Below are 16,339 nucleotides of genomic sequence, written 5' to 3' on the forward strand. Positions count from 1 at the left end.
CAGGTAGCTCAGGGTGTGGGTTGTGTGGGAGCAGTCCTAGAGGGGACCCCCCAGCCAGCTTCCCAATTCCTCCTGCCTCTGATGGAGGTCAGATTTGTGCCATGGGAGGGTTGAGAAAGGCCTTTTCATTGACAAGATAGGACTGGTGAGATGGGCATGTGTGTGGCATATGCACTGGTTCAGAGGGAGGGAGAAAAAGGAAGGAAGGAAGGAGGGGAAGGAGCGAAGGAGGGAAGGAAGGACGGAGGGAAGGAAGGACGGAGGGAAGGAAGGAGGAAAGGAAGGAAGGAAGGAGGGAGGGAAGGAAAGAAGGAGGGAAGGAAGGAAGGAAGGAGGGAAGGAAGGAAGGAGGGAAGGAAGGAGGGAAGGAGGGAAGGAAGGAGGGAGGGAAGGAGGGAAGGAAGGAGGGAGGGAAGGAGGGAATGAGGGAGGGAGGGAAGGAGGGAAAGAAGGAGGAAAGGAAGGAGGGAGGGAAGGAGGGAAGGAGGGAGGGAGGGAAGGAGGGAGGGAAGGAGGGAGGAAGGAGGGAAGGAGGGAGGGAGGGAAGGAGGGAGGGAGGGAAGGAGGGAGGGAAGGAGGGAAGGAAGGAGGGAGGGAAGGAGGGAGGGAAGGAGGGAGGGAAGGAGGGAAGGAGGGAAGGAAGGAGGGAAGGAGGGAGAGAAGGAGGGAAGGAAGGAGGGAGGGAAGGAGGAAAGGAAGGAGGGAGGGAAGGAGGGAAGGAAGGAGGGAGGGAAGGAGGGAAGGAAGGAGGGAGGGAAGGAGGGAAGGAGGGAGGGAGGGAAGGAGGGGGGGAAGGAGGGGGGGAAGGAGGGGGCCGGGTAGCCATGACGACCGGAGCATCAGGCAGGGCAGCCCTGAGTGTGCCTTTTCTGGAAGGGTGTCCCCAGGGTCCAAAGTGAAGTTCTGTATCATATGGGGGGCTTCCTTCTCTTTGGAAAGACTGTGTTGCCAGCTCAGATACCACCCAGTGCAACGGTTTTGCACATAGTAGGCGCTTAGTATGTTTTGTCATTTAATGCTTCAAAGCAATGAAAGGCCTTTATCTTTTATATCTGCTCTTGGTTCCTGGCTTGAATTGGTCTGTCTTAACCAAATATTACCCAGAACTCAAGACTGGATTTTATCAGTCAACTAGAAAGAAGGCATACGAATGACTCGGCTGTGAGTCACGGATTGGCTCCATTCTAGAATGACCCTGAGGCCTGGGGGGTCCGGCGTTAACTCGTGTGCAGGACCTGAACTGACCATGTTAAGCAACTAACCTATTCTGAGTCAAGACTAGGACAGCCACTTTATTTTTTAATTTTTTCTTTTGGCCGCGTGGCATGTGGGACCAGGGATTGAACCCGCGCCCCCTGCATTGGAAGGGCAGAGTCGTAACCACTGGACCATGAGGGAAGTCCCTAAGACAGGCACTTTATTCTGGGATTTTAACAGAGCAGCTGGCAGGACTAAGGCAGGAAAAACATCAGCTAGCACATTCAGCATTCTCATCCACTTTCCTCGTAGGTTATTCCCAGTTTGCTAGGCCAATACAACTCTGAAACATCATCTCACTAAATAGCAGTAGTTAGCAAAATGACGATATTAGTATGAACAACTGAAAAATGATAAATATCTTTAGGCATAAGCTATTCAGAAATATGCTTAAATAAATGCTACTTGGGCAATTATATTCTTGTGCCAGCAGATAACAAATGATAATCACTTCTTCCATGGCTGTAAATTCGTATTGATTCAGTTCAAACTTAGAACTCCAAAATGAATTATATCCGGTCATTGCTAAACTGCTTTGCTCACTGAAAGAAAAAAAAAAAATCCACACAACACCTATTACACTGCATTTAATTAAGACAAGCATTAACTTTATGTGCCATTATTTGCTTCTGTGAAATCTCTATGGTGTAAATATTGAACGGCGGTATCCCTTGAATGCTAATCAATCCTTTCTGAATTTCAAATGATTACATAAATTTTAGGAAATGCTTATTTGCCAGCATTACCCTCTGCTACATATATATCAGCCAGGCATTAATATGGAGATCAGTGTGGTTATTTGACAAGTATCTAGTGAGTGTTTTTCTAAATTAGAGTATCATATACGGAAAGGGAAAAACTGAGATTGAATGCTAATTGTAAGAAGAACCCAGGGAGCTCTCTTTTGCTTATCTGTTTCATGAAGAACAATTTAACCGATGCACTCGGGTAAAGATGTGAGGGGAATGTATCCATCACTAGACTTTGCAGGCCAGTTGGTGACGGCGTGTGTGTGTGCGTGCGTGCAACGTGTGAGGGTTTGCACGGTGAAGTATATTGAAAGGCTACAATAAAGCAAATATTGTGACCAGCCTCAGGAAGGACAATTACCACATCACGGGAAGACTAGTTTTTGCTGTTTCATCTTTTATGCAGATACTTTGTAAGCAGCGTTTTATGACATGCGGACAGTTGTGATTGTTTCAGAATTGAATTAATACAGTATTCAGATATACATGGTGATGCAGATACAAATGTGTGCTAGTGTTCCAGCCTCAAAAGCTTTTCCAGTGCTTCTGGAAGGAGGCTGTGAGCTGAGGATGGGAATGGGCCCTCAAACGCGTCCTGGCTTGGCTGTGGGTTTGCTCCACAGTGGTCCATACACTTGGTGCGCCGTTGTCTGATTGACAAAGTGATCAGTTCATTTTGCTCTAGGCACTGCAAACACAGTGTTTAATCACTGTGATCAAATCTGTCTGTTGGATTTGGAAACCTCTTTCATGAACTGGATTTAATGTTGCAAAAAAGCAAAGGAGCATTCGAGTTTCCCTTTGTTCCTGTTTTCTTAGATTTGTGTCTTCTTCCCCCCACTGCCCCTTCCAACTCAATAGGGGCACACAGTTTGATGGCAAAAAAAACCCTCAGACCCAACAAGTTGCTGGACCTCTGCTGGAGAGGTGGGCAAAACCAGTAGCCTTTTCTGTAACCCCTGGCATTCCCTTCTCCAAAGGCGCTCGTCGCTATTTCCAGGCTAGTCTAGAAGTGCCGGGGGGGGGGGTGCGGGGACGGAGCACGGGGCCTCTGCTGTGTCCACATGTGCGCCCCCCGCCAGGGATGCCCAGCTGGGGGAGGGCGGGGTGTCCGGGCACAGCCGGGGCAGAACAACCTGACCACCCCACAACTCGCCAATCATCAGGGGAGGCTGCAAAAACTGCTTGCTCCCCTTGGGAGGCGGGGACTTACACTGATGCAGCGCTGACCTCCTGACTGGGACTGGCAAACGGAATGCAGTTTAGCCAAGAGGTTGCGTATGCCCTCCTCTGCCATCCTCCTCAGGGCTGCAAACACCCGGGCGGACGGGAGGAAGCGGGTGTGCACGGTGAAGTCTTCTCTTACTATAGGAGAGCACGCGCCATCTGTGCTGGTAGCTTCGAGGTGGTCTTTGTCATCCAGCAGCAAAAGAAACGAGTCCTCCCTTAAGGGGGCCAGGATTGAACTGCTGTGGTCTCCAGGCCGGTAACACGGGAGCCTTTTGTGTGCGTACTTAAGGACGGAATGTCTGCTATTCCTGCAAGTCCTGTGGCCTCTGGTTAATGAGATGTGAGGGCAATAGCTGCTCTGCAATTCCTGGCCCGTTATAAAGCCTTCATGTTTCAACTGAAATCTGCAGATATAAATAATCTGGTCCTGACAGCGATGGGAGTTCCCTTCTGTGACAGAAGTTCCAAGCTCTGCACAGAGGCCCTGACTACACGTGGGTCACCTCCCTACTGGCATTTTGCTTTGCCGCCTTCTCTGCGGGGAGCTATTACAGGGCGTCTTGGCCACGTTCTGACCTTGAAAGCCAGGAGGAGAAAGGACATATGTAGGAAAAGAAAACAAAGATAGATCTTTATGTAAAGCCCCAAGCCGAAGAATTCCTGGACAAAATTCAAACCAGAAAAAAATACCTATCCTATCAAAAACTAAGCCCTTTGGAAAACCAACGACTGAAAATACATTTCCTTAACCCAAAAGACTATGAACTCACCATCCACATTCTCCAGCTAGAAAACATGGTGCACTTTTATTCACTATTAACAATGTCAACATCATATTGCAAGAGTCAGGGTGGACCCTTTAGCAAAGCGGAAAGTTGTACCTGAAGATAGAACTTACTAATTCTTCCCCTCCCCACCAAGGAGCTTCATGCCCTGAACCTCCCAGACACCTATGGCTCCACTTTTTCTATTTTAGGGTTTTTAATGCCGAAGCCCACCAAAGGGGAAGCGGAGAATGACCGTCAAGTTACTTTGGCTTATTTTCTCCTTTGAACATCAGAGTTCAAATAGAAAGTAGACATGCAAGTAATGAAAGCTTATGATCGTGCAGCTTTCCTAATGCATAGTGAGTGGTCCAAAGAAAACGACAAACCTAAGAGGCAACAACAAAACCACAAGGAGGGATTCTCCGAGAGGGAGGTACCAAGGCTTTAAGGCCAATGCTTTCAACAAGCTTGCTGAAATCCTGAACCCAGAGTTCACACAGACATACAGACACACACATGCAAACAACTCACATTTAGAAACCAAGGGAAGTAAAAAGCTTCACAATTATTTAGTATATTCAGTAAAAACTGGAGATTCATGTAAAGCAGTTCCCTGCTTTTACCCAGGAGAGGCTGGTTTTCTTTTCGGTCCGTATTCCTCAGATGATGGTCCCAATTCCCTACATCATTCTGTCTGTATAGATGGTGCCTTAGGGTGTAGGGAGCATTTTAAAAATATTGATTGATGAGCTCATACGTCCCTGAAGAGGACAGAGTACTGTAGCAGGGAAAACACGGACTGGAATTTGGGGTCGTTAGTTCCAGACCTGGCTCTGAGCCTAAAATGTTGGGGGTAAATCACCTAGTTTTTTAAATTTCAAATGCAAAATGGAAGGGAGATAGTAAATGATTTACCCGCTTGAAGTATTTTATTATTAACACTACAGAAGAAAAGCCTTCCTGCTCCCTCCTTCTGTAGCTCACTTTGATATCTGACCTGCTTAGTGTCACAATTCCAACAGAATCTAAATACTGATCATTGGCCCTTAATTCCATTAATTATTTTGTTCCCAAAGGAGAAGATTCTGTTTAGTCTCTACTTTCCTTATAAGAATTCCCTTCACAATGTGAAGACATGTCCTTATTTTCTAAAATTAAAAGATGTCAAATTGTCTAATACGTATTATAGGATCTATTTTCTAGTCTCCCTTTCTTCAAATTTTGCGCATTTTTTTTTAAACTAATTTTTCCAGTTCCCATTACTTTTTTTTTTTTTAACCTAGAAGTTGGAAGGAAAGGCTTTCTTTCACTTATGAATGCAATAAATATTTCTTAAAAACCTACTATGTGTCAGAGAGTAGGCCAGGAGCAGAATGCAAACTGGTAATAGAAATAATGTAATTTTGCAACATGGATGGACCTAGAGATTATCCTACTAAGTGAAGTAAGTCAGACAGAGAAAGACAAATATCATATGATATCACTTATATGTAGAATCTAAAAAAAAATGATACAAATGAACTTACTTAAAAAACAGAAATAGACTCACGGACAGAGAAAACAAACTTATGGTTACCAAAGGGGAAAGGGGTGGGGAGGGATAAATTAGGAGTTTGGGATTAACATATATGCACTACTATATATAAAATAGGTAACCAAGAAGGACCTACTGTATAGCACAGAGACCTATACTCAATATCTTGTAATAACCTATAATGGACAAAAATCTAAAAAAGAATACATACACACACACACATAAAACTGAATCACTTTGCTGTATACCTGAAACACTGTCAACCAACTATACTTCAATAAAAAAAAAAAGAAAACAGCTGTTAGAGAGTTCTTTGGAAAAACTAGTCTCCGAAACTAACCTGCACTTGGATAGGACTTCGCAGCTTAACCACTTCCTATTACAGATCACAAGCTACTTTGGTAAAGGCTTTGCCTTGAGTTTAAAACTGAGTAAGTCTAACTGAATCACACTGCTATACACTTGAAACTAACACAACACTGTAAATCAACTAACTATATTCCAATATAAAATAAACATTAAGTAAACTATCTGTTTAAAAAAAAACTAAGTGTAAGTCTATTGATGCATCTATCAGCAACATTTCCTAAGTCCCTCCGGTGTACTGAGCAATGTGCTAGAAATCTGGGATGTAGAGAAACATAAAGGACAATTTCTAACCCCAATCTGCTTTTTACGCTGGGGAAATCCTCTCAAAGAGAATAAACAATCTCTTTAACTCAGCTGAGTATGAAAAAGTGCCTTCAGAAATATTGGCTGACCAGAGAAGAGAATAACTCACAACCAGTCAAGGGCACTCATCAGGGGAAACAGGATGCAATATGCCTCTACTTTCTCCTGCCACCTGGGATCGAACAAGAGTCCAGCAGCGTCTAGCCACGGAGCCTCAAGGCTGAGAAAATCCCAAGCCAGAGTAACCTCTTAGCTGGCACATTCTGGTCACTTGCTGCTCTGAGCACTTAGGCCACATGTGTATTCCTGATGGGCTCGACCATGTAATGACATTATTCAGGAAGCTGCAGTTAAAGACCAGGTGATTGCTTCTCAGCTCTGCGTTTGTTTTCAGGAGATACAGTTAATGGGAATTCTACTGGTCTTTGGAATGCATGTGATAATGATGCTATTTGGGGATCATGATCCCACACACCTCTTCCTCTATGAGATTTATTTCTGCCCTGGTGGGTGACAGCAAATTTCATCAGTCACTTTGATTCCTCTTTAAAAGGTGGGAGTATAAACCAATAAATAGACAAAAATTTTATTTTGGCCTCTCTTGGGTCGTCAATATTAACTGGTCAACTTAGAATTATCTCCATGGATGCAAATTATCTCACAGTTAGGTGAGAAAAAGGGTCGGGGGGAGAGGGGAGTAATAGGATTTTAAGAAAACATTCCAACCAGCAAAGACTGCGCCTCCAGAGTCTGTTATATCACACACAGAGAAATATCCTGGGAGATGGGCATTTTTTACTTTTATTCTTTTTTTTTCAACCAGCTTACCCAACTGATGTCTGCTCACGGATACTATTTGAGGAAAAACATCAGGCAGCAGAGTGGAAGAATTTTGGTCAACTGTACTTTTTACTTTAGTCCTGTCATTAGCTTTTCATGAAATCAGGACCCAGCTTCAGTGAAGGATGACTTTTGGAAGGAAGGTGGTTGGACCTCAACTAATCAGCCGCCGTTCCTACAGAGTTTCCTATTCTGGTTGAAGCACCCAGGACCCTGAGATGCATCCCAGCTGTTTCCTCCGAACCCCATCGCATCCCATGGTCTGCACCCTGTAACGTGTCCACACCCCATCTCACTCCTGTCTCCAAGGGCGTTAAAGCCACTCGGAACACAGTTTCTAGTCCCTTTTCCACACGACTACCAGGAAGGCAAATCAACTTCAGTGACGCACCTCATCCCCCTTTAAAGAATCCTGCCGTCCGTCTAGATTTTTTGCAGGATGAAGAATCCGTGGTACCCAGTTTTGGTCGCAGCTATATCCCGATGGCTGCTCACAGGAAGTGCTCAGTTAACTGCGGAGTGTCTCTCACCTGCCTCTCCAGCACCTCCGCTGCTTCCCTCAAGCCACACTGGTCTCCCAAGAGTCCCGACCTTGAACCCATCTTGCCCTCTAGCCTCCGTGCTTTTGCCCCAGGCATCCATGAGGCTTAGGAGACTGTACCTGCGTGGGCTCACACCTACTCTCTCACCACGTCCATCAGGAAACCCTGCTTCATCTTTCACCAAGAGCACACAGTCTCTCTCTACACAGCTCCTGGCCTTGGATCAGTCCACAGAAGCCTCGTGTTCCTCCAGGATCCCAGAGGCTCAAGGCTGGGCTGGGATCAGAACACAGCAGGTTTCAGACTCAGGGGCACAGGATCGGCTTTCGAGGGAGGCCCTGGTATGATTTCACTCCCATCACAGGTAAAACAGGCTTTTGGAGGCTGGCCTGGGTACCCAAAGGTTAATTATCCACATCCCTCAATGAAGTTGTCCCCCAAAGATTGATTATTCATCGTTTCTATGGGGGGAGAAAAGCTTTCCATTCACAAATTGGAAACTACCTGAACTTTACTGCCAGTTACTTTATTCTTGCTTCTTTAAAAATGAACTCTTGGCCAAACTTGATTTACCTCTGATCGATCGGAAAGCCATGCTGTCCTTTCCTCCTTAAACAACAAACAGACATAGTTTTAAGGGACATTCAACTAGGTATTCCCTGGTGCCCAGGATCCTGAAACAGTTAACACCCTTATTAAACCAGAGAGTTCTGTGTGGTTGAGGGTCTGGTAAACACACGACCCAACTAACTGTTCAGGAAGATGATCTGTGAGGTTCAAGTGCTGAGAGCACTTCGGGAACACCCGAACCCCACCCTGACCACCCATCCATAGTGTTTGGCAGAGATATAATAATTCGGAAAAATGATGAAGGAACGATAAAAGGGGTGAAAACTAAACATGGCTGATGGTTAATCTCTACATCTTCCAATGTCATGCAGTTCTTCAACTAATTTAAAATACCACTGAAGTGAGATGAATCTCTTTAAATATTTTATCACCAAGATGCTATAAGATTTCTTACACACACATTACCACATTTTTCATTTAATTACTGATCAAACGTACGAGTTGAAAAGACGAAGATCTTGCCATAAACCAGAATAATTTGTGAGATGACAGCAAGCAGGCCTATGCTATCTTCCTCTTGATTTTAAAAAAAACTGTTCTTGAGTAAAACACGTAGACTTAGTTAAATAGAACTTTCCTATTTCTTGTGGTTAATACAGAAACCATACAGGACCCAGTGCTGGCATGGTAAACCTTTGAACACTACATCTATGAAATTCTGTTGTCTTTTTAAATTTTCAGTAACATTTCTTTTTGCTATATTTATCACATTTTCCAAAATATGAAAATGTTCCTTTTCTTTTAAATGTTGACTACATGTGAAAAATTAACTCTGGTTCTATTACTTCAAACTATCCCTTTATTAGCAACAGTTGTGCAGTGCTGTCAAGAAGCATTTTAAAATGAAAGTACCAAATTTGGAGTGTAGACACATCTGTTTTACTTTGCAGTATGTTTTATTGTTTTATTTCTAAGGATATGAATTCACAACTATCTTATAACTGAAGACTAAAGAAAAAACATATGTTGGTAAATCTGATTTCTGCATTTTTTTCATTCAAGGGAAGTTGCCCCTCCCTCAGCTGTCTGCCAATAAGTAATAAATGGACTTGGCAAAAAGTTTATTTAAGTTGGCTTTATTAAGCCAAGAAAATACTGAAATCAAGTACGGGACAGGCAGAAAAATCTGTTCCTTTGAAGTCCATAAAAATCCATCTCCTTAATCCTTTTTTTATTCCAAGCAGTGGTGATTTTTCTCAACTGACTCACTGGGAGCCTTGATTTAGCTAATCTGTCTTGCTTAGTTATCTTTCTTCTCCAAAGCTTTCCTAAAGAAGCATCCTTTCCCCTTGACAACCGTCATCTTTTATGCTTGCATAGTGGTGCATCTGGTTATAAACATTCTCTAGTTAATCCTGATAGAGATTTAGGAAACAGGTTTTTAATTACCATCCATATTTTACAAGAACAAAAACAGCAGTAGCTTGCAAGCTAAAACAAAAGGTGCAGAGAAACGACCAACAGCGGAAAGGTGGCCAAAACGTGACACCACGCGTCTTTCCTAACCCTGTGTCACGGCTGTCTATCAGCGTCACCCACTCATTACAGCCATCAGGGAAGAACACTCAGGACTCCAGTCGTAACTCCTTCCCCATACGCCAAACCACCCACAACAGGGCTATGACTCAGCCAGGAACACACACAGGAAAACATAATCGAGCTGGAAGATTTCACGATTAGAAAAGAAGGTCATTATCTTGGAAGAACAAAAACATGGATGGACCTCAAGACACTTAAAGGTCGGTATCATTTAGTCATTTTTATGAGAAAAGGATTCCTTACCTAAACTAAAGAGCACCAAGAATTTCAGACACACGAACTCTCGTTGGTCAAACTGTAGAGAACGAAGCTTTGCCACCAGCTCCTGTGCGTGACTCATGAGGTTGTTGAGTGTGGCCCCCGCTTGTGAGGCTATGATGGTACAGTCCACCTGCAACACAGGATCAGTTTAGGGGGTTTTCAGAACCGGAAATTCTATCTTTATTTGCTATTTACGTTAAAATCTATATATGTATATACACATATATTAAACATATGTATACGTATATATTTCCCTTGAGACTTTTAAGCACTGTGGGTAAAAAATCAGGTTGCAGTAGACATTCATAACACAGGGGACTTTCCCCACGAAAACAGTTTGAGACACATTCTATTATTATAAACTGTATCATAATCATCCTGATCAATCTAATCATTTTGATAAGCCCTGTAGGAAGCAGGTCTTGACTGCCTCAATTGTACATGTAGATACCTTTATCTTTTTTCCTACTGTGAAGTGACATTATCATCTAAGATGAAAACTGTTAGCTCATGAATAAGTTGAAAGAAAAATATACTGTCCATAAAAAGTGAATCCAGGGTGGCATTCTATATGCACATGAAGTTAATTAATGAGGCGAGTGAAGGCAGAGATATGTTTCTAAATTTTATTAAGAGACTTCATGTTAAAGTAATCATTGCTCAAGATTGCATGCTTATGGATGATGAAAGAATCACATTTAGATTATTCGCTGGTTTGCTGCTTCCTCGAAAGCGACAAAGACTAGCTACTTTCCTATGCTTGTCAATACATTTCTCTCTAATGACAGCAGTGATCTTATTTATGAGAAGAATAATTTCTTGATTCAGAAAACAAAAAAGGTTTATTTCCTTCTTCACTGAAAAAAAAAAAAAAGGTGGTGCAATACATCCATCTCAGATTATTCACGGGGACACCAAAAGTTCAATTTATAATAATAAGTTAAGATGTAGGGGTGGTTATCAATGGCAGAACTGGCTTTGCGGCTGCAATTACAGCATAATGGGAAAGCCCAGTTGGTACCTGATGCTCCCATCCTTTTTTTTTTTTTTTTTTACTGGCAAGCTCTCAGGCAACCAGATACTCTTTTAGGTGCATTTAATATTTGCAGCAGCAGCAAATTTGTCTGGGAGGCAAGCCCTCATCTGCCACTCACCCGGAGCAGACTGTATTAAATTTTTATATTTATTGACATTTCATTACCATAATTGACTGCACTTGCTTCTCTAGGAGAAGGCACAGGGCTGCCTCCTAAGCAGGAGAATGAGTCCCTTGAGGAGAATTTGCAATTAAAAACAAGGCAGGATGGATTTTTTTTTTTTTATTGTGTAAATATGATGAGTTGAATTTTCAGCTTTAACTTGAGAATACTGGGTGTACAGAAACCTTCTTTTGAGAGTGAGAAAAATTATGAGTCAGTGGAAAGACGGCCCCCCCAAAGGTGTCAATGAGTTTATAGAGGGTCAACTGCGCGTGATAAAGCCCCAGTCTGTACGTGTCCTGGGGAGGCCCCCGCATCACCACTGCACTGTCCCACTTGCCTGGTCCAGGTGCCCACATCTGCCCACTAAGTTCAAACATCAACTGTCCTAAGCGCGCCTGTGGTTTCTGTTGCAGATTGTGTGAGAGGAAGGGCCAGCACACAGGCAGCCTGAACCCTGAGCCGGAAGCAGAGAGGACAAGTGGATGGATGTCACGGACCACGTGAGGGTCACCTGCCTGACACACCCAGGGATGTCCCAACCATCACTGTACCAGTCCTCTTACAGGAGAACTTTCTACTCCAAGGATGTTCTTACTTAACAGGAGCGGCTGAGCTCTGAGTCCCTTAGAAACTGTACGTGGTCTAACTACTCCACATAATAGTAATATAAATCCTATAGGGACAACTGGGGTAGAATTGGGAATGGCAGCCAGGGCCAGAGGTAGAGGAAACCTGGGACAAGACAGGAGAGGGTGTGGGCCAGTGCAGCCACTGATGAAGCAAGAGCCTTGGGTAGTCACAAGAAGCTCCATCTTTCGTGCCTCCATCTCTCAGTGAGGCACTTCAGCTGGATAATACTAAGATGCCACCCACTTCCACTGTTATCAAGAAATGAGAGTAGTTGGGACAACACCGCCAACTTAAGCTTGGAATCAATTGCTGAAAGCATCGTTGGTGTAGCTCAGAATGTACATAACCCTTTTTTTTTTTTTTTGACTGCAGCGTGTGGCATGAGGGATCTCAGTTCCCCGACCAGGGATCGAACCTGCGCCCCCCTGCAGTGGAAGCGTGGAGTCCTAACCACTGGACCGCCAGGGAAGTCCGGGTACATAACACATTTTAATAAAAATCACTAGTGGATCCCTAAACCAGGAAGGTGTACTACTAAAATAAGCCAGAATTATGTTGGTATTAATTGATTTTTCATTATTAAGATAGGGTTAATTCAATTTTGCTATGTCTGTGGTTCTAACAGGTAGGCAGTAAGTTCAAATACTAGAACTTCACAGTTGCAAATGTAGTACATTGTAACTGAAAGGACTCTAAATAATTAATTTTTTTAAAAATATGGATTAAAATTTGCTATGTGTGTAACTTGAACAGGTATGAAATAAGTTCAACTATTAGAACTTCATACTTGGAAAATAACACGCTCTAATGGAAAGGGACTGAAATGGTTTCACAGGATTCTGTACTTAGTGAGATGGACTTCAGGAAATCAATTGTCACACCAACAACTTTATCGCTATATATTTATTTACATGCTAATTTGAAAGCCCAAACATACTTATGAAATGGGGGCTCAGATAACATTTCTTTCAAGGATAATTTATCAAATTGCATGGCTCTGAAGGAGGGGCAGTGATTTATTCCTGAAACAGAGCCCAGATCGGCAACTTCCTGACATTTTATTACAAACATAATTATATTTTCATTGTTGAATGCGGAGTTTGCCCTCATTTCAGGAGCAGCTGGCCTTGTCTTTTATGTACTTAGTAAAATTAATTTATCGCTCTCTTACATGGAATCTTTGTGCCATTAAATTCAACAGAGATATTGAAGAAATACTATAAGCGGATATCCCCTTTGGATAAAATCTCACTCACCATGAAGGTAGCAACAGTTGTAGCTAAATTGCTTTTAGTCCTAATAGCTGAAATTTTTGATGACTTGTACGTTGTAAGATGCCTGTCTTTTTAATACGATACGCAATAATAGAAGGTAATGAATAAGGTGCCAGTAGTCCTTTCCCTTAGGAAAATGTTACAGCGGCTGTTAATTAGCTACAATATGCAAATACTGAAAGTGGTGCCACATCAAAATCCTCTACTGTTGTTTTATATATACACATACAGCCGTATGTTTTGTGTGCGTGTATTTTTAAAATACTGAATACAAACGAATTTTTGTCATAGCGATAAGATGCTAAATATTTGGAATTGATTTGGCAGTGCTTAACGTTACTGATAATCATTATTTCCTTTTGGCTTAACAAGGTTATTTAATGTACACTTATAGAAGCCAGACTAAAAGACAGAATTAAAATAGCTAACTTTAGGGTTAAGTAAGAAGTTCCGTTGTGTTGGCAAAACGCAAAGTCGCAATAATTGATACTAAAGACCAGAAATGCCATCTACTCCTTGACTGTTCTTGGTTTGGAAAATCAGAGAAAGAAATGCACTTTCTCTACTTTTTACATGGTAATTACCTTTACCCGGGGGCAGCACTTAAGGCAAAATGAAACGTGAAATAAGGAGCATTTCTAAAGAGCGGGAATGGAAGTGCTCTGAGAAAGAATGGCACAAACCCATTTGATTTCTGGAACTCAGAAGGATGAAATCAAATTAATTTGTGGGCTGAGTCTTGTTCTTCTAATGCAGCTCCCAGTCGGGTTTGGGAGGGAGGGGGTTGGGAATCAGACCCGTGATTCAACTCTGAAAATGGGTACACTTCTCCCAAAGACCTGAGCCACGGGATGAAAAGGCTCAACAAAAATTCACAAGATCGGGAAGTCAAGCCCACTGAGGCTTGATTCTAGAAAGCCTTTCTCATGAATAGTGCGGAAAGCAGAGATCAGACTAATCCAATCCGCAAAAACTCTGAAAGAATGCTTTCCTTTAATTTGCTTGGGAACATGTGATTTATTTATAATTCAGCAAAAGATGTGGAGACAGCCTTTCATTTTGTTGACTGAACAAATACCTATTCAGAAAGGAGCAGGATCTCACTGTAATTTCCTCTTTCCACCTTCCTTTTCAATAATGACTGGTTCTTACTAACTAACACTATCACTCCCTTCCCTTCTCACTTGCTTGCCATTAGGCCAAATATTTAGATGATTGATATATCATATTTGAATCGGTCTCTTCCACCAACATGATTCCAAAATAGTGAGGATTCCACCATTTCTAAGGTTTTTTTAAAAAAGGCAGACAAACAAGTGTGGTAGATTCATGCAGACGCTTGAGGAAACAACCCTAGGTACTAACCATTAATTTTGACTGAGCAATTGTTTTGACCCTTCAAAGCACAACTTTCAATCCCAGAAGCCTGGAAGCGGCAGGCTGTTTGTGATCACGCCAGCTTTTACAAGTTTCACTGTAATCATCCAAGCAGGAACGAAGCACACCAAGTCAGCTTTTCTAAATTATTTGCAGTCAATGTCCCTTTCAAAGCACAAAAGTGCTCCTGACCTAGTTAAATTCCTGCCATCTTGAACGTGCTTAATGAAAAGACACTTTTTTTTTTTGGTGTCTACACTCACCTGTTGCCCAGTAACCAGAAAGATGGATCCTTCCTTTCCGTGAACCACTTGTCGGTAAATGTGGTCGAGAATTAAGAGCTCACTCCAGCAGTTCTGAAGCAGCTTCATTTGGTCATCAACCTGTAAAAGAAATAGAAAAAAATGACACTGTAACTCAGTACTTTTTTTTTTTTTTTGGCATGATTTTTTACCTGAGAACACACTATAAGCAAGGAAGGACCACCAAAGGTCACCGAAGCACAGATGCTCAGAATTTCCATCCTTCCTCCTGAAAATCATTCTTTTCATTTGGACAAATACTTTTTAGGCCACATATAAATACTTAAACTAAATATTTATAATCAACGAGCTGCTAGGAAAAGGTACTCTATTAGATGAGTCTATCAGTAGATCTATTAGCATTTGCTTGTGGGAGGTACAGGCGCCTCAGACTATCCTCAGTGGACCCCATTAGAATGACCCCAAATAGCCCAGGCTTGGGTAGAGGTTAATACATTGAGCCCAAGCTGAAATAGGATATGGATATTAGCAAGCCACCAAACTGTGAGGATTTATATGAGAGGCAATCAGCAGAACAGCCCAAATGACTTTTTTTTTTTAATTTTTTTTTTAAATTAATTAATTAATTAATTTTTTATTTTATGGCTGTGTTGGGTCTTCGTTTCTGCGCGAGGGCCCTCTCCAGCTGCGGCAAGCGGGGGCCACTCTTCATCACAGTGCGTGGGCCTCCCACTATCGTGGCCTCCCTTGTTGCGGAGCACAGGCTCCAGACGCGCAGTCTCAGCAATTGTGGCTCACGGGCCCAGTTGCTCCACGGCACGTGGGATCCCCCCAGACCAGGGCTCGAACCCGCATCCCCCGCACCTGCAGGCAGACTCCCAACCACTGTGCCACCAGGGAAGCCCCCCAAATGACTTTTGAATTTAGAAGCACACGGCCGTTGTTTGTCATCCGTGTTCACCCAAAGTTCAAATTGTGCTAGACTTTGACTAGAACAATCACCAAGCTTGGTCTTGATGTTCACCTGCACTTGCTTTATGATTTGGACAATTTTCCCACAAACCCCCTACACTTCAGTTTCCACATCTGAAAAATGGGCCGAGTACAGTACCCCCCTCACAGGATGGCAGTGGCGAGTAAAATGAAGAGGGCTGCGTCATGGTGAGTATTTTATCCACATGGTGTCGCCCCCCCCCCCCCCAGGGGACTGCATTCTTTAATGACAGTAACATACCTATTTCAGGTACAGGCCACATATCCACGGTCAAACGTGGAGGGCATATTGATCCATTTCCATGGCTATTTGTGACAGTTTCTTTTCATTTTGTAATACGTACCAGCCAAAGATCTTGGTGTGCCCAAATACATCATGCATTTATACCAACAACACCGGACATTTAGATGTCATGTAACAGTTTTGAAGAGTTTTGCATATTGTTTTAGATTTAATTCAGAGAACCTGCCTGTGGAGTTAGCAGAACCGGCATCATTTTCTTCAATTTACATATGAGAAAATATGGTCTCAGAGACCTATTAACTGGTACACCTAGAGGATTCTCTTTCTCTCTCTCA

The 16,339-nt window shown here is 42.8% G+C and overlaps 1 protein-coding gene across 6 annotated transcripts in view; it reads right to left on the minus strand.

Annotated features, from left to right (window-relative positions):
* Window positions 1-16,339, minus strand: part of NR5A2 (nuclear receptor subfamily 5 group A member 2) — a 125,709-nt gene that overhangs the window by 40,511 nt on the left and 68,859 nt on the right. For 5 of the 6 annotated variants that reach the window (XM_082394836.1, XM_082394837.1, XM_082394838.1 and 2 more), the window contains exons 5-6: window positions 14,768-14,887; window positions 10,004-10,151 (exon numbers count right to left, since the gene is read on the minus strand). In XM_082394836.1, the coding sequence (XP_082250962.1) occupies window positions 10,004-10,151; window positions 14,768-14,887 (268 nt within the window). Of the gene's footprint in view, window positions 1-7,950; window positions 8,201-10,003; window positions 10,152-14,767; window positions 14,888-16,339 lie in introns of those variants that run through there. The other variant, XM_082394841.1, reaches the window with a different exon arrangement.

Source organism: Balaenoptera borealis (genome assembly GCF_965194805.1).
Source record: "Balaenoptera borealis genome assembly, chromosome: 1".
Taxonomy (NCBI): domain Eukaryota; kingdom Metazoa; phylum Chordata; class Mammalia; order Artiodactyla; family Balaenopteridae; genus Balaenoptera; species Balaenoptera borealis.